The 25,451-nt window shown below is 48.6% G+C and overlaps 6 protein-coding genes and 1 pseudogene across 8 annotated transcripts; 2 read left to right on the top strand and 5 right to left on the bottom strand.

Moving 5' to 3' along the window:
- Positions 1-75: 75 nt before the first annotated feature.
- On the bottom strand, positions 76-4,857 carry LOC131729736 (zinc finger protein 572-like). Of its 2 annotated transcripts, none has more exons than XM_059019950.1 (2): positions 4,126-4,857; positions 76-2,320 (listed from the first exon to the last, which is right to left on the bottom strand). In XM_059019950.1, the coding sequence occupies exon 2, from the start codon at positions 2,053-2,055 to the stop codon at positions 778-780; it is 1,278 nt and encodes a 425-aa protein (XP_058875933.1). In that variant the 5' UTR covers positions 2,056-2,320; positions 4,126-4,857; the 3' UTR covers positions 76-777. The 2 variants fall into 2 exon arrangements, with proteins under 2 accessions (XP_058875933.1, XP_058875934.1); XM_059019951.1 differs by lacking the exon at positions 4,126-4,857 and adding an exon at positions 3,796-4,103.
- On the bottom strand, positions 2,271-3,832 carry LOC131729734 (ice-structuring glycoprotein-like). Its single transcript, XM_059019946.1, has 2 exons — positions 3,796-3,832; positions 2,271-3,160 (listed from the first exon to the last, which is right to left on the bottom strand). Exons 1-2 carry the CDS (start codon positions 3,830-3,832, stop codon positions 2,271-2,273), a joined length of 927 nt encoding a protein of 308 aa, XP_058875929.1.
- A 79-nt stretch (positions 4,858-4,936) lies between the features above and the next one.
- Positions 4,937-7,960, bottom strand: LOC131729737 (zinc finger protein 22-like). Of its 2 annotated transcripts, none has more exons than XM_059019952.1 (3): positions 7,782-7,960; positions 6,980-7,103; positions 4,937-6,282 (listed from the first exon to the last, which is right to left on the bottom strand). In XM_059019952.1, exons 1-3 carry the CDS (start codon positions 7,943-7,945, stop codon positions 5,512-5,514), a joined length of 1,059 nt encoding a protein of 352 aa, XP_058875935.1. In that variant the 5' UTR covers positions 7,946-7,960; the 3' UTR covers positions 4,937-5,511. The 2 variants fall into 2 exon arrangements, with proteins under 2 accessions (XP_058875935.1, XP_058875936.1); XM_059019953.1 differs by having other exon boundaries at positions 6,980-7,148; positions 7,782-7,887.
- Positions 7,961-8,767: 807 nt separating this feature from the next.
- LOC117968828 (anionic trypsin-2-like) lies at positions 8,768-12,256 on the top strand (annotated as a pseudogene).
- A 1,487-nt stretch (positions 12,257-13,743) lies between these two features.
- Positions 13,744-16,526, bottom strand: LOC117964823 (trypsin-like). The gene is made up of 5 exons (XM_059019954.1): positions 16,426-16,526; positions 15,723-15,879; positions 15,096-15,355; positions 14,443-14,579; positions 13,744-14,066 (listed from the first exon to the last, which is right to left on the bottom strand). Exons 1-5 carry the CDS (start codon positions 16,463-16,465, stop codon positions 13,917-13,919), a joined length of 744 nt encoding a protein of 247 aa, XP_058875937.1. The 5' UTR covers positions 16,466-16,526; the 3' UTR covers positions 13,744-13,916.
- Positions 16,527-17,576: 1,050 nt separating this feature from the next.
- Positions 17,577-20,347, top strand: LOC117964824 (serine protease 1-like). The gene is made up of 5 exons (XM_059019955.1): positions 17,577-17,639; positions 18,061-18,217; positions 18,556-18,815; positions 19,031-19,167; positions 20,061-20,347. Exons 1-5 carry the CDS (start codon positions 17,600-17,602, stop codon positions 20,208-20,210), a joined length of 744 nt encoding a protein of 247 aa, XP_058875938.1. The 5' UTR covers positions 17,577-17,599; the 3' UTR covers positions 20,211-20,347.
- Positions 20,334-24,176, bottom strand: LOC117434090 (trypsin-like). Its single transcript, XM_034909826.2, has 5 exons — positions 23,977-24,176; positions 22,972-23,131; positions 22,496-22,755; positions 21,824-21,963; positions 20,334-21,737 (listed from the first exon to the last, which is right to left on the bottom strand). Exons 1-5 carry the CDS (start codon positions 24,026-24,028, stop codon positions 21,582-21,584), a joined length of 768 nt encoding a protein of 255 aa, XP_034765717.2. The 5' UTR covers positions 24,029-24,176; the 3' UTR covers positions 20,334-21,581.
- Between the last annotated feature and the right edge of the window lie 1,275 nt (positions 24,177-25,451).

Raw genomic sequence — 25,451 nt, 5'->3', positions numbered from 1 at the left:
CTCCTTGCATTGTAGGGGAGCACGTGGCAGACCCGCGGGTCATTAACATTACATTCACAATCACAGCAGCATTACAATCATATGTAGTTTCAATTACACTAAATAAAGTACCACAAACAGCTGCACACATTAACAAGCGTTTAGTCTGTTTATTCTAAAATCACCTGACCAAGCAATGCTAACCACACCCCACACCTGTGTGGTCCAGTGGTTAAAGAAAAGGGCTTGTAACCAGGAGGTCCCCGGTTCAAATCCCACCTCAGCCACTGACTCACTGTGTGACCCTGAGCAAGTCACTTAACCTCCTTGCGCTCCGTCTTTCGAGTGAGACGTAGTTGTAAGTGACTCTGCAGCTGATGCATAGTTCACACACCCTAGTCTCTGTAAGTCACCTTGGATAAAGGTGTCTGCTAAATAAACAAATAATAATAATAATAATAACCACAGACACGGCAAATACAGAAACGCACGGCACACAGCTTAGTTATTATTATTGTTTTATTTTCTTACAAGTCTTGAGTCTCAGAAGCGTTTTTAATTAATTAATTTATTTTTTTTGCCATTGAACTCAGTAAAGCTTCTTTGCCGGAATCCGTTTTCAAACACCCCGGATCTTCCGGTGAACCCTCCCCGCTGCGTGCCCTTCTCTCCCTGGTGTCTTTGCTGCTGGTGCGCCGTGCGGTTGGAGAGCCGGTTGAACCCTTTCAGAGCGGCGATGCGGTCTCTCTCTCTCTCCGGTGTGGGTGCGCTCGGAGACCCAAATCCTTTTCCTGCGTTTCAGGCACCCGTGCGCTCTTTTTTCCCTCCTCGTGAATCCTCCGGTGCTTCTTCAACCCCGCTGCCGTCGGAAAAACTCTCCCCGCAGTCGGAGCGCCGGAACGGCCGCTCCCTGGAGTGCGCCGCCTGCCAGTGCTTTGCGAGCCGGGCCGAGTCGCAAAAGCTCTTCCGGCACTCTGGGCAGGGGTGTGGCTTCTGGGCGGCGTGTGTCCGCCGGTGCCTCTCCAGGCTGGCGGCCCAGCTGAAGCTCTTCCCGCAGTCCGGGCAGCGGTACGGTTTCTCTCCCGTGTGCACCGGGCCGTGCCTCTTCAAGAGGTAGGCGGTGAGGAAACGTTTCCCGCAGTCGCTGCAGGGGTAAGGCTTCTCTCCTGGGGCAGTGGAGGAGGAGGAGGAGGAGGAGGAGGAAGGGCAGTGGACCCGCTTGTGCCTCTCCAGCCCGGTAGCAGTGGAGTAGCCCCGGCCGCAATCCGGACAGGGGAACAGCTTCTCCTCCTCCTCCTCCTCTCCACGCCCGCCGGCGTGGGTCAGGCTGTGCCGACGGAGCTGTCCGGAGCCGGCGAAGGCTTTCCCGCAGTGCCGGCAGCCGTACGGCTTCTCCCCGGTGTGGGTGCGTCCGTGCATCTTCAGCTGCGTGGAGTCGCAGAACCTCTTCCCGCAGTCGCCGCACTCGTACGGTTTCTCCCCCGTGTGGGTCCTGGAGTGCTTCTCCAGCCCGTCGGCCCTGGCGAAGGCTCTCCCGCAGGCCGGGCAGGGGTAAGGCTTCTCCCCGGAGTGCGTGCGGCCGTGCTTGCGGAGCTGGGAGGGGCTGCAGAAGCCCCTCCCGCATTGCTGGCAGGCGTACGGCTTCTCTGCCGCGTGGACCAGCCTGTGGGATCTCAGCCGGCTGGCGTCGGGGAAAGCTTTGCTGCAGTCGGGGCAGGCGTGGGGCCGGTCGCCCGTGTGGGTGAGCCGGTGTGCCCGGAGGTGGCAGGGCTGGACGAAGCTCTTGTGGCACTCCCCGCAGCGGTGGGGCTTGTCCCCCGTGTGGATGTGCATGTGGGACCGGAGGCCCCGAGCCTCGTAGAACCGGCGCCCGCAGTCGGGGCAGGCGTGGGGCCGGTCTCCCGCGTGCCTGCGCTGGTGAGCCTTGAGGTGGGAGGACTGGCTGAAAGACTTCTCGCATTCGGGACAGGAATGTCGTTTCCCTCTCTTCCTCCTCCCCGCCGCCTCCTCCTCATCCTCCTCCTCCTCCTCCCCGTCTCGTTCCCTTTCCAGAAGCGTCCCCCTGCCCTTCCTCATGATATCCCAGATCTGCCTCCTCCTCCTCTTCCGTGTCGCCGCATTCCGAAAGCACCTCCTGCTTGATCACGATGCACCCCAGCTCCGACACGTCTTCGACAGCCGGGGGAGAAGGAGGGGGAGACCCCCGCCCTGCTTCCTCGTAATCCGGACCCCCCTCCTCTTTAAGGGGCCCCGGTTCGCATGTCTCCTCCTTCAGGGGGCCGGGTTCGATCTCAGAGCCGCTGTCTGTGGCGTCGCTGAGCCGCAGCATCACTGCAGACGTCTGCGGGAATAAAAACGGCAGGAGCTTTAGCAGGCGTGGCGTCTGTGTGAATAAAAACGGCAGGAGCTTTAGCAGGCGTGGCGTCTGTGTGAATAAAAACGACAGGAGCTTTAGCAGGCGTGGCGTCTGCGAGAATAAAAACGGCAGGAGCTTTAGCAGGCGTGGCGTCTGTGTGAATAAAAACGACAGGAGCTTTAGCAGGCGTGGCGTCTGTGTGAATATAAACGGCAGGAGCTTTAGCAGGCGTGGCGTCTGCGAGAATAAAAACGGCAGGAGCTTTAGCAGGCGTGGCGTCTGTGTGAATAAAAACGACAGGAGCTTTAGCAGGCGTGGCGTCTGTGTGAATATAAACGGCAGGAGCTTTAGCAGGCGTGGCGTCTGTGTGAATATAAACGGCAGGAGCTTTAGCGGGCGTGGCGTCTGCGTGAATAAAAACGGCAGGAGCTTTAGCAGGCGTGGCGTCTGTGTGAATATAAACGACAGGAGCTTTAGCAGGCGTGGCGTCTGTGTGAATATAAACGGCAGGAGCTTTAGCGGGCGTGGCGTCTGCGTGAATAAAAACGGCAGGAGCTTTAGCAGGCGTGGCGTCTGTGTGAATATAAACGGCAGGAGCTTTAGCAGGCGTGGCGTCTGCGTGAATATAAACGGCAGGAGCTTTAGCAGGCGTGGCGTCTGTGTGAATATAAACGGCAGGAGCTTTAGCGGGCGTGGCGTCTGCGAGAATAAAAACGGCAGGAGCTTTAGCAGGCGTGGCGTCTGCGTGAATATAAACGGCAGGAGCTTTAGCAGGCGTGGCGTCTGTGTGAATATAAACGGCAGGAGCTTTAGCGGGCGTGGCGTCTGCGGGAATAAAAACGGCAGGAGCTTTAGCAGGCGTGGCGTCTGTGTGAATATAAACGGCAGGAGCTTTAGCGGGCGTGGCGTCTGTGTGAATATAAACGGCAGGAGCTTTAGCGGGCTAGGCGTCTGTGTGTTCATTATCGCTGATCACGCGATGAGGCAACGGGAGAGGCGGAGCTGAACCAGCGTCTGAGTTTTAACACTGTCATGCACGGCGACCTCATATCGGGCCAGAAGAAAATAAACATATCTATCTATCTATCTATCTATCTATCTATCTATCTCTATATATATATATATATATATATATATATATATAGGGTGCATGTGGAAAAATTAAAATGAAAAATGAAAGGTTTCAATAGCAACTTGATTCAAAATACACTTTCAATGTTTCCGTTACCCTGGACTTTTTTAAATTTGTATTTCATTATTTATTTATTTACGATTTTTGCAATCATTTTAAATAGTTTTTTTATTTTTTTTTTAGCAATATATATATATATATATATATATATATATATATATATATATATATATATATATATATGTTTTGTAATTATAAATCTTGTGTTATAGTATCGATCACTGTGTTATAACAGTGATAAGTTTCTTCTGATGCTGGGTGTAGTTACCCTGGCTCGCGATGACAGACGTCACAAAGGCTCCCATTGATTCAGCTGCACCGCGCCGGCGGCGACACGACTCGGACTAACAGAGTGCTAACCAAACACAGCCTAAATAAAACCACAACAGCGACTCTATCACAATTACTGTGCATAAGAGAACTGACCCTCCCTCGATTCAATAAAAAAAATAATAACAAACGGATACAAACAATTGCTTTTGCATTATCAATTAAAATAAGCAAAATCAAACAATATATTTAAAAACACAACGCTTGATTTAACATGCAATGCAGTCTCATAACACGAATACTCAAGAATTAGAAATATTTACTGTACCGTTGTTTTTTTTTTCTATTGAATTCAATTGCAACCGAACTGCCACCTTTCTCCCGTCCCGTGTTTTGCCGGAACTACGATACAGGAACACTGAAAACCATTTATAGAGAAGTGGCATGAAACTGGCGCCATTGTGGCTCCGCGCTGACAGCCGGCATGCTGTTAAACTGCAGAGGATCTGGAGCCAAACTGGCGACCGCCGCCTTGCAGTTTCTCGAATCAGTTTTTAAATCAACGCCGCTAGTTTAAGGTATTCAGATAAGGAATCTGATTGGTTTCTGGGAGTCTGGGGGCGGGTCCAAAGCAAACAGCTCAACTGGTACGTCACAAGTGGCATCGTTGGGATGAAGGATCGTCTATATATTATATTATCTCTGTATCTATAGCTTGGTGGGTTTCCACACTCACCCTAAGACATCTCTAAAAAATCTACCATCAAGCTACAAGCCTTTGCCAACAGCCATAAAAGTATTGAGAGCAGTGTGGAGTAGTGGTTAGGGCTCCGGACTCTTGACCGGAGGGTCGTGGGTTCAATCCCAGGTGGGGGACACTGCTGCTGTACCCTTGAGCAAGGTACTTTACCTAGATTGCTCCAGTAAAAAACCCAACTGTATAAATGGGGAATTGTATGTAAAAATAATGTGAAAAAAATAATGTAAAAAAAGTATGTAAAAATAATGTGATATGTTGTAACAATTGTAAGTCGCCCTTGATAAGGGCGTCTGCTAAGAAATAAAAAATAATAATTATATATATGTGTGTGTAAAGTGTAATAAAACGACACAGATAAGGGGGTTTAATATATATATATATATATATAGAAGACAATGTATTGCAGCTCATCAAAAATGACATCACTGACATCCGCCCATCATCCTGGCCATGCAATCCTGAACCCCCTCTGGATAATTCAGTACCGTTTCATCACGGAATATGAAAAACAGGTAACGCTGTTTTTGTCCTACTCAAAACAAACACTGCTGGAGAGTTGAGAGTCGAACATTACTATGAACCGCTGGCATCTCAGGTCTGGAGTTTCTGTGTCATTATTATTATTATTATTATTATTATTATTATTATTATTATTTGTTGTTGTTGTTGAATGTGATCTTCAAGGGAGAGCCAGGTTGTAGCTCGGGCTTCAGTGACCTCCTGTGACCTCAGAGTGACCCCCTGTGACCCCCTGTGACCTCTCAGGGGGTCAGGTGTGGAGTTTCTGCTTTATTATTATTTTGAAGTGTCACCAGTCGAAGCGGGTTTGATTATAACTTATTATTATTATTATTATTATTATTATTATTATTATTATTATTGTTGTTGTTGTTAAAAGGCGGTCTTTCGGAGCCAGCCCTGACTGTAACCCGTCCAATCACGTCGAAGCTCGGGTCACGGGTGCAGCTTCTGATGCGATCTCAGATTGGAGGCCCTGGTGAAGCGCTTGCTGCAGACGGAGCACTCAAAGGGCTTGACCCCGGAGTGGACCTGCTCGTGCCTCCGGAGGTGGGGCAGCTGGGTGAAGCTCCTCCCGCACTGCTCGCAGCCGTAGCGCCTCTCCCCTGTGTGGATGCGCCGGTGAGTCTGCAGGTTGTGCTTCATGCTGAAGCTCTTCCCGCACACGGGGCAGGCGTGAGGCTTCTCCCCCGTGTGCGTGCGCTGGTGCCGCTTCAGGACCCCTGACTGGGTGAAGCGCATGCCGCACTGGGGGCAGCCGTGGGGCTTCTTGCCCGTGTGAATGCGCTGGTGCTTGCGCAGGTCCCCCGCTTGGTAGAAGCACTTGGCACAGACCGCGCAGTAGTACGGTCTCTCCCGGGCGCGGTGGCCGCGCCGCCTGTGGGAAGCCAGCTGGGAGTGGAGAACGAAAGTCTGCCCGCATTCCGGGCAGCGGAAGAGGTCCTGCCCGCCGCTGAGCCCGTCCTCCTTGACCGGGCACAGCCCCCCAGTCTCCCCGCTCTCCTCTGCTTCGCTCTCTCCCGAATCGACCTCCTGTTTGATCACGATGCCCCCCAGCTCTGAGGGGTCCGCTATGCACAGGGAGGGGGGATCCAAGGGTTCAAGTTCGGCGGACGTCTCTTTCGGGGTCTTCTCTTCGCCGGCAAGGGGTTCTGGGGTCTCCGGGTCCTCTCTGGGGTCCGACAGAGACATCTGGACTTGCACCCCCTGTTGAAAAGAAGAGTGGTTTTCTGTTAGCGGTCAGCGTGTGTGTGGAATAGGGTGTGCTGTTTCTGCTGAAGGAGGCTGTTTGGTAAAGCACTGCCAATCTAACCATGCTTTAACATTTCTGTTTTCTTACCTCAATATTATCACTGATCTTCTTTAAACAGGGCTGGGAATCAGACTCCCGTTGCACAGCAGTGTGATCCAGTCCTGGTTTCACTAGGAGTTTAATATCAAGACACACCTGAGCTTGTTGCCTAGACACAATGGGGCTGATCAAGCTGGTAGTAAAACCTGGAATGGATCACACTGCTGTGCAATAGGAGTCTTGTTTCCAGCCCTGTGCAAGCCAGCGATATGAAGCGCAGTGTCTAACCTCCTCCTATGAGCACTGACAACATTATCAGTGATATGAACCCAGGCTTCAGCTGCAAACCACAAGTATAACGATTCAACCTGACCGACGCCTTCATCATAACGTTGTGCAGCGATTCTAACAGCAAGCTTGTTTTCAGACATGAATTATATATATATATATATATTAGTGTTTGTATTTTTCTTTAGTAAGTGAATTATGGTACATTCTAAGTTTAGACACATTTATTAAAATCCAAATTATTTTGCATTTATTTACTGGACCGACACCTCTCCCCCTCCCTCTCCCTCAGTTCAGTATCAGCTTCATGCTGTTTTCAGGCACCTCTTCATTGATGTGGACAAACTCCATCCCTGCCTCCTCCTCCTCCTCTTCCTCCTCACTGGGGACAGTGTCCATCACCAGCCCTTCCTCTGCGTCCGACAGAGACATCTCCACATCGGGGCTCCTGCAGAAATGGGGCGAGAGCTTCAGAAACCGGTCCTCCCCTCACCTGTACAACCGAGCACCTATCAGAAACCTGTCCTCCCCTCACCTGTACAACCGAGCACCTATCAGAAACCTGTCCTTCCCTCGCCTGTACAACCAAGCACCTATCAGAAACCTGTCCTCCCCTCACCTGTACAACCGAGCACCTATCAGAAAACGAATTGCAGGTGTGGTCTGTTAATGAATCATATTAAATCAGACGGTCGCTAATTTGCCTCTTAACCCAGATTTTGAGTTCCAGCGGTTTGATTTCATAACGCACAACAAATCCAAACTATAGAAGCAACGGGAGTGTTCAAATACATGTGCACGCTGCTGCAAATATGTTTAAAACTGTAAATGTGTTTAATAATAATAATAATAATAATAATAATAATAATAATAATGGCTGTTTCATTGGGTCGCATTTGCACATGACATACGGTTGCCGACAAAACACACACACTTCGTTATTATTTGCATTGCTTGGTATAATTTAACAGACATATATAAGGAAATAATGCTGCAGAAACGTCCGGCAATTTGCGATACGACTGTACTTTCCTGCAGTAAACAAACAGCAGATGTTTTTGCAGAGAGAGAGAGAGTGGCGAGCCGTGTGTGACTTCCGAATTAAAAATGAAATCACGCGCGTTACCTGGGGTCGTTCTTTTCAGGTTCTCCAAAAAAACAAAACAAAACAAAAAAAAAGCCCTTTGTGAAAGCAACACCTTGCCTCCGGAAACCGCAAGCGGATCCAGTTACCGGGGAGGACTGCGGGAAAACACAAGACGAGGAACGCCAGTGTGAAACTGACGCCATCGCGGCTCAAACGCAGAGGCGGCGTCGGGTAGCGGAGCCACAGAACTGGGAGCCACAATGGCGGAGATAAGGAGCCAGTTTCACTCCCTGCTCAGCACGGTGCGCCGTGTGGGTGCAGAGAAAGCAAGTCCTTATAGGCTGAGCATGCTTTCACTCCGGGAGCCTGATTGGGTCATTATCCCTAAAGGGGGCAGGGTTAAAGCAGACTCCGAGTTTGTCAGAAACGCCTACTACTGTGTTCAATAATTTAGCTTCTTGCATCATTGCATAGCCGTTTGATCCATTCTTGGTTTTACTATGAGTTTAATAATAAGGACACGCCTGAGCTTGTTAGCTAGACACACTGGGGGGCTGATCAAGCTGGTTGTAAAACCTGGACTGGGTGACAGTGCTGTGCAATAGGAGTCTGATTTCCAGCCCTGAATAGTAGAGACAGCCGACCTCAGAAACTAGTAGTGGACTAACATTAGCTGCACTTCATTAACAAATAAATGACATTTTAGAACATGATATTCATTTTTTCCCCCATTAGCAGCCAGTGGTGGAAGTAATAGCGTAATGTGTTTTCTCCACCAACAGAGGGCGCTGCCTTACCTTCAAAAAGGCAGTACATGCTTCCCATACATAGCGTACTGTACCTAATATAAATGATCCCATAGAATATCACCCAACTTATCAAGGCATTCTGACACGCGTCTAGGTTTTAACAAAAGCAAACTCAAAGTTGATCATTCACAAAGTACATAACAAGTGCGCAAGTGGTCCGGACAGCGCGTTTCCCAGCGGTGTGATTGACGATGCGCGGAGGGGGTATAAAAGCGATCTCTACGCACGGCTCGCCACACACACAGACATGAAGCTTATTCTACTGGCATTGCTGTTCGGCTGCGCAGGTAACTATACGCACCGCTTCCCTTTGCTTATTCCAGCTGTGGGAATTACACAGGGGCTGTGGAAAGGGGTACGGGTGTAACTGAGACTCATAGGCTAACAGATAAAGACTTTAATTAACTTTGAATTTGAAAGGTGTGCTAGGAAAGGCATAGCGCAGCGAATTGTAATAAAGCACAGTGAAAGCATAGGGAAGCATTGTAAAGCACAGAGAGGTCTGATAAAGCATAGGGAAGCATTGTAAAGCACAAAGGGGTCTGGTAAAGCATAGGGAAGCATTGTAAAGCACAGAGAGGTCTGGTAAAGCATGGGGAAGCACTGTAAAGCACAGAGAGGTCTGGTAAAGCATAGGGAAGCATTGTAAAGCACAGAGAGGTCTGGTAAAGCATAGGGAAGCATTGTAAAGCACAGAGAGGTCTGGTAAAGCATGGGGAAGCACTGTAAAGCACAGAGAGGTCTGGTAAAGCATAGGGAGGCATTGTAAAGCACAGAGAGGTGTGGTAAAGCATAGGGAAGCATTGTAAAGCACAGAGAGGTGTGGTAAAGCATAGGGAAGCATTGTAAAGCACAGAGAGGTCTGGTAAAGCATAGGGAAGCATTGCAAAGCACAGAGAGGTCTGGTAAAGCATAGGGAAGCATTGTAAAGCACAGAGAGGTGTGGTAAAGCATAGGGAAGCATTGTAAAGTATTTTAAAAAAACAATATGAACTATATCAGATGGGAAATATAACTATGGGGAAAGCATGGGGGTGGGTGCTGAATGACTGTATGACTAGGGAAAGCGAATGCCACAAAGTGTCCATCTTCTCAGTATTTTGTGATTCCTCTCCCCTCAGCGGCTTCCCTCCCCAGCGACGATGACAAGATAATCGGGGGGTACGAGTGCAGACCCCACTCCCAGCCCTGGCAGGTGTACCTGACCTACGACAGCGGGTACCGCTGGTGCGGGGCGTCCCTCATCAGCGAGTGGTGGGTGGTGTCGGCCGCGCACTGCTCCATGCAGTAAGTCTGCTTCAGTCAGTCTCACTCTCCTCGACAGAGCGGCGAGACAAAGCTAATAAACTCAACGGCAGTACGTTTCCACTGCAAGAGAAAGACCTGCTCGTTTCATTTGTATTGAAGACGCCGAGAAAGACTTCTCTATTTGAAACTTTTATTGTTGAATTTACATTGAAGACATCGAGAAAGACTGACATCTCTCCTCTCCTCCCTTTCCTCTCGTCTTTCCCTCCCTCTCCTCTCCTCCCTCTCTCCTCTCCTCTCTCTCCTCTCCTCTCCCCCTCTCCTCTCCTCTCCTCCCTCTCCTCTCCTCTCTCCTCTCCCCTCCCTCTAACCTCTCCTCTCTCTCCTCTCCCCTCCTCTCCTCTCCTCCCTCTCCTCTCCTCTCTCCCCTCTCTCTCATCTCCTCTCTCCTCTCCTCTCCTCTCCCCTCTCCTCCCTCTCCTCTCCCCTCCCTCTAACCTCTCCTCTCCTCTCTCCTCTCCCCTCCCTCTAACCTCTCTCCTCTCCTCTCCTCTCCCCTCTCTCCTCTCCTCTCCCCTCTCCTCTCCTCTCCTCTCCTCTCCTCTCCCCTCTCTCTCCTCTCCTCTCTCCTCTCCTCTCTCCTCTCCTCTCCTCTCTCTCCCCCTCCCTCCTCTCTCCTCTCTCTCCTCTCCTCTCCCCCTCCCTCCTCTCTCCTCTCCCCTCTCTCTCCTCTCCCCTCTCTCTCCTCTCTCCTCTCCTCTCCTCTCTCTCCTCCTCCCTCCTCTCTCCTCCCAGCCCCAGTCGGTTGACAGTTCACCTGGGAGAGCACGACATCTTCAGCTCCGAAGCAGCACATCCCCGTCGCCAAGGCGATCAATCACCCCGGTTACGACGAGGGCACCACCGACAACGACTTCATGCTGATTAAGCTGCAGCGGCCCGCCCAGTTCAACCAGTACGTGCAGCCCATCAGACTGGCCTCCAGCTGCGCCGCGGCAGGGACCCCGTGCCTGATATCCGGCTGGGGAAACCAGATCATCAACGGAGGTGAATGCTTCAGCTCCAGGGTTAAATACTACAGTGTATTATATTATATTACAGAGCGCTTTGTTAATCCGTAACCCCGCACACTGTATTATATTAGACTGTATTGCATGTTTCTAAGTGTCGGTGTCTCCCTCTGATCGTGTTGAGAGTGTGTTTCATTCTAATAATACAAAGAGTGCAAGAGAAAGCAACGCTCTGGACACGATTAGAGGCAGCCGGCGCAACCTACTGGAAGTCATCAAATCTAAACACCATCGCTCACGGTTGCTCGTGTTTTTTCTTGTTTGTTTTTCCTCTCAGTGAACTACGCGTCTCGTCTGCAGTGTTTGGACGCGCCGATCCTGAGAGACGCAGAGTGTCGGGGGGCGTACGGAAGCTTGATCACCGACAACATGTTCTGCGCCGGCTTCCTGGAGGGGGGCAAGGACTCCTGCCAGGTAAACCAGCCCCCTCCCCTCCCCTCCCCTCCCCTCCCTTCCCGTCCCGTCCCGTCCCGTCCCCTTCCCTTCCCGTCCCCCCCCCTCCCCTACCTCCCGTCCCGTCCCGACCCGACCCGACCCGACCCAACACGACCCCCGCCAAAGAGTTCAGAAACACAACCTTCACAGACCCGCCCCCCTTATAAAAGCATACCGCAACACTTCACATGGTGTGCTTACGCATCATTACAATTCCGCATAGCTACAAGGTACTGAACTTGCAGATCTTTTTGCACGATATAGCCCTAACCCTAACTCTAACCCCGACCATTTTCTGATACAGTTGTGTCCTTCCTTAAATCACGCAGAAAGATTTCCACATGAAGTCCATTGTGACCAGGCATACTAACATTCTAACGCTGCGTAAGCACGCATGTACGTAGCTGCCATGGAAACACACAGTAATTACGCACTGACTGTAAACTGAACATAATAATAATAATAATAATAATAATAATAATAATAATAATAATAATAATAATAATAATAATAATAATAATGCAGTTAAAGCGGTCTAATCCAGTGCCTCTCTACTACAAACTATCATGCTGTGTAATTAGTACTGATCGTTTTGGGGTCTCGACCAAATCCCCATTGAAATGAATGACGTGATTCCCCTCTGCAATCTACAAAGGAAACACATCACTGTTTACAATTTAAAAACATGTCAAATAAAACAAATTAAAAAAAATAAATAAAATTATTATTTTTTTTTTTTTTCAAAACTGCACATTTCAGGGTGACTCCGGGGGACCGGTGGTCTGTGACGGGGAGCTGCAGGGCGTGGTCTCCTGGGGGTACGGCTGTGCGGTCCCAGACTTCCCCGGGGTCTACGCCAAGGTGTGCCGCTACAACGACTGGGTGACTCAAACCATCGACAGTAACTGAAGCAGCGGCGCCAGGGAGAGGAGCTCGGTACAATAAAAATACATCAAACGCAGAAACACTGGCCCTGTCTTTATTACTGGTCTTCTAGTTTCAATCACACTGATGAAGGCACTAGAGCCTGAACGCTGGTCTGCTTGACTCGGTCTCTTCTAGTTTCAATAACACTGATGAAGGCACTAGAGCCCAAACGCTGGTCTGCTTGACTCGGTCTCTTCTAGTTTCAATAACACTGATGAAGGCACTAGAGCCCAAACGCTGGTCTGCTTGACTCGGTCTCTTCTAGTTTCAATCACACTGATGAAGGCACTGGAGCCCAAACGCTGGTCTGCTTGACTCGGTCTCTTCTAGTTTCAATCACACTGATGAAGTCACTAGAGCCCAAACGCTGGTCTGCTTGACTCGGTCTCTTCTAGTTTCAATCACACTGATGAAGGCACTGGAGCCCAAACGCTGGTCTGCTTGACTCGGTCTCTTCTAGTTTCAATCACACTGATGAAGGCACTAGAGCCCAAACGCTGGTCTGCTTGACTCGGTCTCTTCTAGTTTCAATCACACTGATGAAGGCACTAGAGCCCAAACGCTGGTCTGCTTGACTCGGTCTCTTCTAGTTTCAATAACCCTGATGAAGGCACTAGAGCCCAAACGCTGGTCTGCTTGACTCGGTCTCTTCTAGTTTCAATCACACTGATGAAGGCACTAGAGCCCAAACGCTGGTCTGCTTGACTCGGTCTCTTCTAGTTTCAATCACACTGATGAAGGCACTAGAGCCCAAACGCTGGTCTGCTTCACTCGGTCTCTTCTAGTTTCAATCAAACTGATGAAGACGCTAGGCTGTGGGGTCCTAATATCTGCTGCACAGTGTGATTATACATCATTACCCCTCATACAGTACAGGTGTGAAATATCAGCCTCATATTAAACTGCTTGTTCTATGGGGAAGTTTTTCTACCACAAATTTTCACATATTAGTTGGTAATATAAAGCAAAAATTTTTTTAAATGCTTCGATATGGATACTCAATAAGGTTCAGAGATATCAATGCTCTGAATCCCAGAGACAGACACACACACACATACACACACACACACACAGACAAACAGAGACACATGCACACAGAGACACCCAGACAAACAGACACATGCACACAGAGACACGCACACAGAGACACACAGACAAACAGAGACACACGCACGCAGAGACACACTCACACAGAGACACATGCACACAGAGACACACAGACAAACAGACACACGCACGCAGAGACACGCACACAGAGACACACAGACAAACAGAGACACACGCACGCAGAGACACACAGACAAACAGAGACACACGCACGCAGAGACACACACACACAGACAAACAGAGACACATGCACGCAGAGACACACGCACACAGAGACACACAGACAAACAGAGACACACGCACGCAGAGACACACGCACACAGAGACACACACACACATAGACACACACACACATGCACACACACAGACACACAAAGTCACACACACAGGACATAGGCAATGATATTTTGTGGTAAGAGTAATTTATTGATTTGCTTGATAATCAGAGTGTGGCGGTTCAAACGACCCCTCTGTCATAACATTACTATGATGATGATGATGATGATGATGATGATGATGATGGTCTCGCCCTCGCTGGGCGTCTCCGATCGCGGGACCGGGGTGCCCCCTCCCGCTCCTCAGTTCGACGCCATGGTGCTCTCGATCCAGGGGAGCAGGGAGCAGATTTTGGTGTAGACTCCGGGGTAGTGGCTCTGCGCACAGCCGGTACCCCACGAAACCAGCCCGTGAACCTCGTTATTACACACCAGCGGGCTGCCAGAGTCACCCTGAAAAAATGAAACGCAACGAGCCATGAACAGTGACCAGAACTCTCATAACAGGCATGCTTAGTCACATGACTCCCATCTCCCGCACAAAGCCGTCTGATTCGCTCAGTCAGTCCTTTGATGCAATGAAAAGAGTGGGAGGAACTTCCTGTATTACAAACTACTGCTTTAAGAAGGTTAAACACACACACACACATTTGCTTTTGGTCTTGTGTCACAAGGGAAATGATACAGACTCTGCTATGCATCGCATAAAGAAAAGCCATAGTTAGAACCACAGATCCCAGCATGCCTCCTCGCAGGCGGGCCACGGGTGAGGGATGATGGGAGCTGTAGTTCTTTAACTTCACAGTGACTCTCTACCCCTGGTACCTACGTTGCAGGCGTCCTTGCCCCCCTCCAGGAATCCAGCGCAGAGCATGGTGCTGGTCATCATACCAGGGTAGGCAGTGTCACACTGTGCCTGAGTCAGGATAGGCAGGTCCAGGCACTGCAGAGAGAGAGGCAGGTACACTGTGCAGGAGCGAGGGAGGGGGAGAGCCGAGGGGGCGAGGGAGGGGGAGAGAGACCCTTTTAATATGACTATGAAACAACCAACCCTTATAAAAGTTTCTCATGGTAAATGGGCAGTGTAATAAAGCACAGTGAAAGGTAAAGCATAGGGAAGCATTGTAAAGCACAGAGAGGTGTGGTAAAGCATAGGGAAGCATTGTAAAGCACAGAGAGGTCTGGTAAAGCATAGGGAAGCATTGTAAAGCACAGAGAGGTCTGGTAAAGCATAGGGAAGCATTGTAAAGCACAGAGAGGTGTGGTAAAGCATAGGGAAGCATTGTAAAGCACAGAGAGGTCTGGTAAAGCATAGGGAAGCATTGTAAAGCACAGAGAGGTCTGGTAAAGCATAGGGAAGCATTGTAAAGCACAGAGAGGTCTGGTAAAGCATAGGGAAGCATTGTAAAGCACAGAGGGGTCTGGTAAAGCACAGGGAAGTGTTGTCCAAGTTCCCTGATGCCCTCGCGCTGGTACCCCTACCTCCGTCGGAGAGCGTGTTGCCCCAGCCTGACACCACGCATTCCATGCCCGCGGGGGGGCAGCCCCGGGGCAGGCTGACCGGCCTCACGAAGCTGTCCACGCTGACCGGGTGGTACAGCTTGATCAGCATGATGTCGTGATCCAGGGTCTGGTAGTCGTAGCTGGGGTGCCACACGATGGTGTCAGTCTTCATCACCTGCTCCGTGCCCTCCACCACACGCAGGTTGTGCTCCCCCAGGACTATCTGCATGGCGTAGGGGCTGATGGGGGGGGGGGGACACACACTATCAGACCTGGAGCCAATGAACACACACACAAACACACACACAAGCGCGCACACACACACTCACAAGAAAACAAGAACTATGGTATGTGAACTCGTGTTCAAAAAACTGAAAATTATTATTATTATTATTATTATTAGTAGTAGTAGTAGTAGTAGTAGTAGTAGTAGTAGTAGTAGTAGTAGTAGTAGTAGTAGTAGTATCGTGTATGTTTAAAGTTTAAGTTTGATGTTTTGTGTTGTGTGTTTAAAAAACAAAAATAAGCAAACACATTTCAGTGTGATTTCTTTACCTGGTGAAGTGTGTGCGTGTGCGCGTGTGTGTGCGCGGGTGCGTGACTTACTTGTACCAGCAGTGGGCGACAGAGAGCACCCAGCGGTCGTTGATCAGGACCCCCCCACAGAAGTGGTACCCGTAGTTGAGAGTGGCCTGGTAGGGCTTGGAGTTGGGTCTGCATTCATACCCCCCAACGATCTTCTCCCCCGGCAGGGCTGCGGCCACTGAAACACACGGGCTAATAAACACCAGCGAGACTGCATTCCTCTTTCAAATCATTTCCAATTCCAATTTACAATCAATTCCAATTCAAAAGCAATTCAAATTCAAATTTAAAATCAAGTATTATTATTTATTTCTTAGCAGACACCCTTATCCAGGACGACTTACAATTGTTACAAGATATCACATTATTTTTACATACAATTACCCATTTATACAGTTGGGTTTTTTACTGGATCAATCTAGGTAAAGTACCTTGCTCAAGGGTACAGCAGCAGTGCCCCCCGCCTGGGATTGAACCCACAACCCTCCAGTCAAGAGTCCAGCGCCCTGACCACTACTCCACACTGCTACCATTACTCCACACTGGACAGTGCAGTTCCCATTCCCTTGTTTTAATCAATTCCAACACATCGCTGATCTAAATCTCAAAAAGATAACCCTAACCCTAGGGCTGAAAAAGATAAAAATGAGATCTTAGGAACTGATTTTAAAAGCCATTCTCCATCTCCTGTCTATCTCTCTGCCAAAATAACATCTTCAGTTACCTGCCACTCCGAAAAGCACAAACGCAACAAGTGATCTCATCTTCTTCTTCGATGAATGCGGTCTCCCAACGCACTCAGCACTCACGCTCGGCTATTTATATTTCGAGGGGTTGCAGCAGCACCTGAGGAGAGCCCCCTGCAAAGTTAATGTGTGATCTGTCCCTGCGCTCGGTCACTGGCTATCTCGTGGGCTCCCTTTGAAAGTCAACACCTTTTCATGACAGGACACCCAACCTTGAGTGAATTACACCAAGTGGCTCCATCTCACAGTTATCTGGATTGATACTGGCCAAAAACACCAACTGACCTTCATCCATTATTTATTATTATTATTTATTTCTTAGCAGACGCCCTTATCCAGGGCGACTTACAATTGTTACAACATATCACATTATTTTTACATACAATTACCCATTTATACAGTTGGGTTTTTACTGGAGCAATCTAGGTAAAGTACCTTGCTCAAGGGTACAGCAGCAGTGTCCCCCACCTGGGATTGAACCCACGACCTTCCAGTCAAGAGTCCAGAGCCCTAACCACTACTCCACACTGCTGCCCTATATCAGTGTTACTGAAACTAGAAGAGACCGAGTCAAGCAGACCAGCGTTTGGGCTCTAGTGCCTTCATCAGTGTGATTGAAACTAGAAGAGACCGAGTCAAGCAGACCAGCGTTTGGGCTCTAGTGCCTTCATCAGTGTGATTGAAACTAGAAGAGACCGAGTCAAGTAGACCAGCGTTTGGGCTCTAGTGCCTTCATCAGTGTGATTGAAACTAGAAGAGACCGAGTCAAGCAGACCAGCGTTTGGGCTCTAGTGCCTTCATCAGTGTGATTGAAACTAGAAGAGACCGAGTCAAGCAGACCAGCGTTTGGGCTCTAGTGCCTTCATCAGTGTGATTGAAAAAGCTTGGAATTGCGGATGTCCTGCCAAAGTTAATATGACAATCTTCCAATTCAGGATTTCATATCTCAGTCTGTCCAGGGGGGGGGGTGGTTGGGGGGGGTCGCAGCACCTGTGCAAGATCACAGGAAGGTTTACTCATTAACCTGGGACAGAGGCAGCAAGCCCCAACCTGAGAGATCGGGGGGGGTGGGGGGGGGGCTGCAGGTATAAATACCCTCCCTGGAGCTCCGGTCTGCGACTGGGAGAGAAGACGACTTTGAACACACAAACCATGAAGGCGTTTATCGTTCTCCTGCTACTCGGAGCTGCAGGTAACATCATCTCACTCCAGTTATTCACACTGCAGGCAACCCTTAGAAAAGTCTATCACTGTGTTTGTTTTTTTGCAGTGTAAACCATGCATGCTTTTACATTATTTTTTTATGAATTAGTCACTTAGCAGACGCTTTTATCCAAAGCGACTTACAGAGACTAGGGGGGTGAACTCTGCATCATCAACAACTGCTGCTGCTGCTGCAGAGTCACTTCCAATAGGACCTTGTTTGTTTTGCGTCTCATCCGAAGGACGGAGCACAAGGAGGTGACTTGCTCAGGGTCACACAAACAGTCAGGGGCTGAGCCAGGATTTGACCCACCGGGAACCTCATCTCTCTCTCTCTCTCTCTCTCTCTCTCTCTCTCTCTCTCTCTCTCTCTCTCTCTCTTTCTCTCTCTCTCTCTCTGCTGGGTGCAGCCGCGGCCCCCATCGAGGATGAAAAGATTATCGGGGGGTACGAGTGCCGCCCCCACTCCCAGCCCTGGCAGGTCTCCCTCAACATCGGGTACCATTTCTGCGGGGGCTCCCTCATCAACGACCAGTGGGTCATCTCTGCTGCCCACTGCTGGCAGAAGTGAGTACAGCCGGCCCCTACGCTCAATAGTTAGTTGTGGTAAAGCATAGGGAAGCATTGTAAAGCACAGAGAGGTCTGGTAAAGCACAGGGAAGCATTGTGAAGCACAGAGAGGTCTGGTAAAGCATAGGGAAGCATTGTGAAGCACAGATAGGTCTGGTAAAGCATAGGGAAGCATTGTAAAGCACAGAGAGGTCTGGTAAAGCATAGGGAAGCATTGTAAAGCACAGAGAGGTCTGGTAAAGCATAGGGAAGCATTGTAAAGCACAGAGAGGTCTGGTAAAGCATAGGGAAGCATTGTACAGCTCAGTTTAATAACAGATGCTTCCCCCCCGCAGCCCCTATTCCCAGTTCGCTGTCCTGGGGGATCATCACATCTGGCAGCACGAGGGCACGGAGCAGTTCACGACTGTGGACGCCATCTACTGGCACCCCAGATACAACTACCAGACCCTGGACCACGACATCATGCTGATGAAGCTCTCCCACCCCGTCACCATCACAGAGTCCGTGCGGCCCGTCTCCCTGCCCCGGGCCTGCCCCAGTGCGGGGGAGATGTGCGTGGTGTCCGGCTGGGGCAACATCATCACCGACGGGGGTACGAGGGGGGGTCAGGGGGAATGCAGTTAAAAACGTTTCCCATAGTGAAAGTAAAGTGAAAACAAGCATAGGGGCAAAAGCCTAGGTCATTATTGTAAAAGCACTGAGAGGTCTGGTAAAGCATATTCGAAAACAGCCCCTGGTAAGCTAACCCTTATAAAAGCACGGCACAGTGTAATAAGCGTCCTCCTCCTCTCTCTCCCTCTCCTCCAGTGTTTAACCCCTTTAACCTGCAGTGTGTGGATCTCCCGATTCTGAGCGATGCAGCCTGTGAGAACTCGTACCCGGGGCAGATCACCAGCACCATGGTGTGTGCAGGGTACCTGGAGGGGGGCAAGGACTCCTGCCAGGTATAGTCACTGCACTGAGACACCATCACTACACTGATCAATACACTGAGACACCATCAATACACTGATCAATACACTGAGACCCCATCAATACACTGATCAATACACTGAGACCCCATCAATACACTGATCAATACACTGAGACACCATCAATACACTGATCAATACACTGAGACACCATCAATACACTGATCAATACACTGAGACACCATCAATACACTGAGACACCATCAATACACTGATCAATACACTGAGACCCCATCAATACACTGATCAATACACTGAGACACCATCAATACACTGAGACACCATCAATACACTGATCAATACACTGAGACCCCATCAATACACTGATCAATACACTGAGACACCATCAATACACTGATCAATACACTGAGACACCATCAATACACTGATCAATACACTGAGACCCCATCAATACACTGATCAATACACTGAGACCCCATCAATACACTGATCAATACACTGAGACACCATCAATACACTGAGACACCATCAATACACTGATCAATACACTGAGACACCATCAATACACTGATCAATACACTGAGACACCATCAATACACTGATCAATACACTGATACACCATCAATACACTGATCAGTACACTGAGACCCCATCAATACACTGATCAATACACTGAGACACCATCAATACACTGATCAATACACTGATACACCCACCAATATCAAGATTCAGGGTCAGCTGTGCATGCCAACTGATAGAGACAGGGTCAACTGGACATATTAACAAAGAGGCAGGGTCAACTGGACATATTACCTTCTGTAAGAGACAGGGCTGACTGGACACACCAAGGTCTATAGGAGGCAGCTCCTCCCCTCACTCTCGTTCCTCGATTCCCCTGATTGCAGGGAGACTCTGGGGGTCCGCTGGTGTGCAATGGGGTGCTCCAGGGGATCGTGTCATGGGGATACGGCTGTGCGGAGGTGAACCGTCCCGGGGTCTACACCAAGGTGTGCTCCCTGCTGCCCTGGATTGATGACATCCTGGGCTCGTACTAGGGTCAGAACCGGACTCACGGCAGAGGGAGCTTCGCTAGTACATTGTAACCGGATCAGAACCAACCTGGATTGGTGAGCCTGGATTTAGCAGCTCTGCTTCTTAACTGCGGCAGTTTTTTTTTCTTATGTTCAAAATGTAAAGAAGAAAAAAAAAAGTTATTATGTACTAATAATAATAAAAGAATCATCATGTGTTTGTCCACTCAATTGTATTTTTAAATTTTTTATTACACACAGTCAATTCTCGTGAATACGAGTTTCAAGGGACCAGCAAAACAAATGCAAACTGTCTGTTTTTATTTGAAGTAACAAGTAACTCTGAAATCAAATTTCAATTATAGTACAATGAGAAGTATTGTACATTTCGCATCAATATCAGGGTCTAGTGCTGTATATTATAAAGACATTTCAGAGGGCTGGATCGCATCAATATCAGGGTCTAGTGCTGTATATTATAAAGACATTTCAGAGGGCTGGATCGCATCAATATCAGGGTCTAGTCACAGTGCTATATATTATAAAGACATTTCAGAGGGCTGGATCGCATTAATATCAGGGTCTAGTGCTATATATTATAAAGACATTTCAGAGGGCTGGATCGCATCAATATCAGGGTCTAGTGCTGTATATTATAAATACATTTCAAAGGGCTGGATCTCATCAATATCAGGGTCTAGTGCTATATATTATAAAGACATTTCAGAGGGCTGGATCGCATCAATATCAGGGTCTAGTGCTATATATTATAAAGACATTTCAGAGGGCTGGATCGCATCAATATCAGGGTCTAGTGCTATATATTATAAAGACATTTCAGAGGGCTGGATCGCATCAATATCAGGGTCTAGTGCTATATATTATAAAGACATTTCAGAGGGCTGGATCGCATCAATATCAGGGTCTAGTGCTATATATTATAAAGACATTTCAGAGGGCTGGATCGCATTAATATCAGGGTCTAGTGCTATATATTATAAAGACATTTCAGAGGGCTGGATCGCATCAATATCAGGGTCTAGCGCTGTATATTATAAAGACATTTCAGAGGGCTGGATCGCATCAATATCAGGGTCTAGTGCTATATATTATAAAGACATTTCAGAGGGCTGGATCGCATCAATATCAGGGTCTAGTGCTATATATTATAAATATATTATCAATCAATAATAATTAAAAACACCTAACAAGCAAGAACACAATTTGAAAGTAATATTTTTTTTTATTCTTTGCACTTTGATTATTTGAACAGAAAAGCCCAAATCTAGCCTGTTCCTAAGCGCAGAATCACAATCTGGGATTGAAGACGCTGAGAAAGACTTCTAGTGAATGGGTTACGCGCCTCCTCCCCGCGTTGCCGGACTCGCTCGGGTATCAGTCAGCGGTCAGCGTGCTTTGTATCCAGGGCAGGAGCGCGCACAGTTTCGTGTACACGGCGGGGCGCGCTCCCTCCGAGTGCGCGCACACCTCGCTCCAGGACGCGATCCCGTGAATCACTCCATCGCACACGAGCGCGCCCCCGAAATCACCCTGCCAGGAGCAAAGAGACAGATTACAAGCCTGTTGAAAAAAGAAATAAAAACCCTATATATATATATTGTGGTTGATTACAGTACCTGGCACGGGCCCGAAGTGCCCATATTTGAGTACCCGGTGCACAGCACGGTCCCGGGTGTCATCCCCGGGTAAGCGGCCTCACAGTCCGGCTCGCTAACGATGACAGCCTCGGCACAGCGCAGCTTGTTGGGCATAACGACTGAGATAAAAGAGAGGAGAACTGGTTTCGTGCAGCTCCTGAAAACCCGAGCAGTACTGCAGCAGTAAAACTAGCGCAGGTAACTGACACAGCCTCAAAACTCACTAGCTTGACTAATCAGATGCGCTCCGGCTTCAGATTGCGAGGTCGCAGGTTAACTGATTGTTATTGATCCAGTTGGATTGGGTTGTCTTGCCCATTTCTCCTCACTCAGACCCCCGCTTAAGCTCTCGATTAACTTAATAATTGGTCTAATTAATTGCTCAATTGGACACATTTCATATATTTTTTTAAATTTTTATTTTTAAGGTCTTTTACAGTTTTGTTTCAAAGTGTGCGGGACCTGTGAAACATCTTGAGTCCTGGGAGAGAAGCGTTAAATGTGTCCAATTTAATTAATCAAATTATTAGACCAATGAAGTGACTGAGAGCTTGAGGTGTGGCGCAAAAGCCAGAACCCACGGGGACCCTTCAAGAACCCCGCACTCTCTCTCTCTCTCTGGGACCCATTCCCCCAAAAAGTGCGACTTACACCCGTCCCCCACGGTGTTGCCCCAGCCCGACACGGTGCAGTAGGTCCCGGTGGCGGGGCAGTTGACGGGCAGCGGGACGGGTCGCACGTACGGGGTGAAGAGGACGGGCTCGGCCAGCCTCAGCAGCATGACGTCATGGCTCCGGGTCCGGAGGTCGTAGAGCGGGTGCCAGAGCGCGGTGCTGACGCGGCGCGGCTGCTCCGTGCCTTCGTGTTCCGACAGGTCGAACTCGCCCAGCACCACCAGGATTCGACTCGGGCTGCGCGATGTTTGATGAAAGCAAACCAGCACAGAATCACGCTTTGCATTTTCATGGTATTAGTTCAGCTATTTTTTTTAAAAACATTTCAACCACGAGAAGGTTAAGAAAACAACTATTTACATGGTATAATAATAATAATAATAATAATAATAATAATAATAATAATAATAATAATAATAATAATAATGATGCCGTACTGCCTGCAGTACTCACTTGAACCAGCAGTGGGCGACCGAGATGACCCAGTGGCTGTTGAGGAGCGCCCCTCCGCAGGCGTGGTATCCCAGGTTGAGTGAAGCCTGCCAGGGCTGCGTGAGGCGCCGGCACGGGTATCCCCCGAGGATCTTCTCCTGGAGGCCCTGGCCCGAGGAGGCTAGAGAGGAGGAAATAAACAGGACTGCAGGGATGGAAACAAAACTCCTACTGCACAGCAGCAGTGTGATCCAGTCCAGGTTTTACTAGCAGCTTGATCAGCCCCCAGTGTGTGTCTTATTATTAAACTCCTAGTGAAACCAGGAATGGATCAAACTGCTCTGCTATTTCCAAAACATTGTCAATCAATATTTCAATCTTTATTTTTATATAGCGCCTTTCATAGTGCACCACCATCACAAAGCGCTTTACAAGATAGTGAGGAGCAATGCATGATAAATTAAATACAGTGAAATACAGCCTGGCACTGTCCATTAAACACAGGCATATTACAATGCAAATACATTAACTACAGTGAGATACAGCCTGGCACTGTCCATTAAACACAGGCATATTACAATGCAAATACATTAACTACAGTGAGATACAGCCTGGCACTGTCCATTAAACACAGGCATATTACAATGCAAATACATTAACTACAGTGAGATACAGCCTGGCACTGTCCATTAAACACAGGCATATTACAATGCAAATACATTAACTACAGTGAGATACAGCCTGGCACTGTCCATTAAACACAGGCATATTACAATGCAAATACATTAACTACAGTGAGATACAGCCTGGCACTGTCCATTAAACACAGGCAAATTACAATGCAAATACATTAACTACAGTGAGATACAGCCTGGCACTGTCCATTAAACACAGGCATATTACAATGCATGATACATTAAATACAGTGAGATACAGCCTGGCACTGTCCATTAAATACAAACAGTACAAAAAACAATGCAAATACATTAACTACAGGCATTAAAATAACAGAAGGCATTACCGTACCTCCATTCTGCAGGAACACAGAACACAAGAACACGAGACTGATGATCCTCATAGCGGTTGGTTTGTAGTTATGAAGCCCGGCTGGGGTGAGCGTGTAGGCTACAGGTCAATACCGGCGTGCTGTCGATCGCGTTTCTGTAGCAGAACATACAGTAACAAAGAAAGAGCAGCGGAAAACAGAACACGTTATCTGTGTGTGTGTGTGGGGGGGGTGTGTGTGTGTGTGTGTGTGTGTGTGTGTGTCAGTGTGTGTGTGTGTGTGTGTGTGTGTGTGTCAGTGTGTGTGTGTGTGTGTGGGGGGGGGTGTCTGTGTGTCAGTGTGTGTGTGTGTGGGGGGGGGGGTGTCTGTGTGTCTGTGTGTCAGTGTGTGTGTGTGTGTGTGGGGGGGGGGGTGTCTGTGTGTCAGTGTGTGTGTGTGTGTGTGTGTGTGTGTGTGTGTCAGTGTGTGTGTGTGTGTGTGTGTGTGTGTGTGTGTGTGTGTGTGTCTCGGTGTGTGTCAGTGTGTGTGTGTGTGTGTGTGTGTGGGGGGGGGGTGTCTGTGTGTCAGTGTGTGTGTGTGTGTGTGTGTGTGTGTGTGTGTGTCTCGGTGTGTGTCAGTGTGTGTGTGTGTGTGTGTCAGTGTGTGTGTGTGTGTGTGTCAGTGTGTGTGTGTGTGTGTGTGTGTGTGTGTGTGTGTGTGTGTGTGTGTGTGTGTGTGTGTCAGTGTGTGTGTGTGTGTGTGTGGGGGGGGGGTGTCTGTGTGTCAGTGTGTGTGTGTGTGTGTGTGTGTGTGTGTGTCAGTGTGTGTGTGTGTGTGTGTGTGTGTGTGTGTGTCAGTGTGTGTGTGTGTGTGTGTGTGTGTGTGTGTGTGTGTGTGTGTCAGTGTGTGTGTGTGTGTGTGGTCAGCAGTTTGTTGATTGCGTTCTGTTCACAGTAACACCTGTGTGTTTCACACCACTTTCAATATCAGGACTGCCTGTCTTATTTCTGCCTCATATGGGGACGGATACAAAAAACCTCTCTTTTAGTCTTCAACATGTTTCTATACCGCAGTACACTATACTTTATGTACATTTTTGGTAACGCTTTTGCGTCTAAAGTGTTTTGTTGGTAATCACATGTTTGATGATGAAATATTCCCTCAATATACCCTGTGCTTTACCAGACCTATCTGTGCTTTACAATGCTTCCCTATGCTTTATCAGACCTCTCTGTGCTTTACAATGCTTCCCTATGCTTTACCACACCTCTCTGTGCTTTACAATGCTTCCCTATGCTTTACCAGACCTCTCTGTACTTTACAATGCTTCCCTATGCTTTACCAGACCTCTCTGTGCTTTACAATGCTTCCCTATGCTTTACCACACCTCTCTGTGCTTTACAATGCTTCCCTATGCTTTACCACACCTCTCTGTGCTTTACAATGCTTCCCTATGCTTTACCACACCTCTCTGTGCTTTACAATGCTTCCCTATGCTTTACCAGACCTCTCTGTG

The sequence above is a fragment of the Acipenser ruthenus genome, unplaced genomic scaffold, assembly GCF_902713425.1.
Source record: "Acipenser ruthenus unplaced genomic scaffold, fAciRut3.2 maternal haplotype, whole genome shotgun sequence".
NCBI classification, from domain to species: Eukaryota; Metazoa; Chordata; class Actinopteri; order Acipenseriformes; family Acipenseridae; genus Acipenser; species Acipenser ruthenus.
Note: the sequence above shows the minus strand (reverse complement) of the source record. Positions and strands in the feature narration are given on the sequence as shown.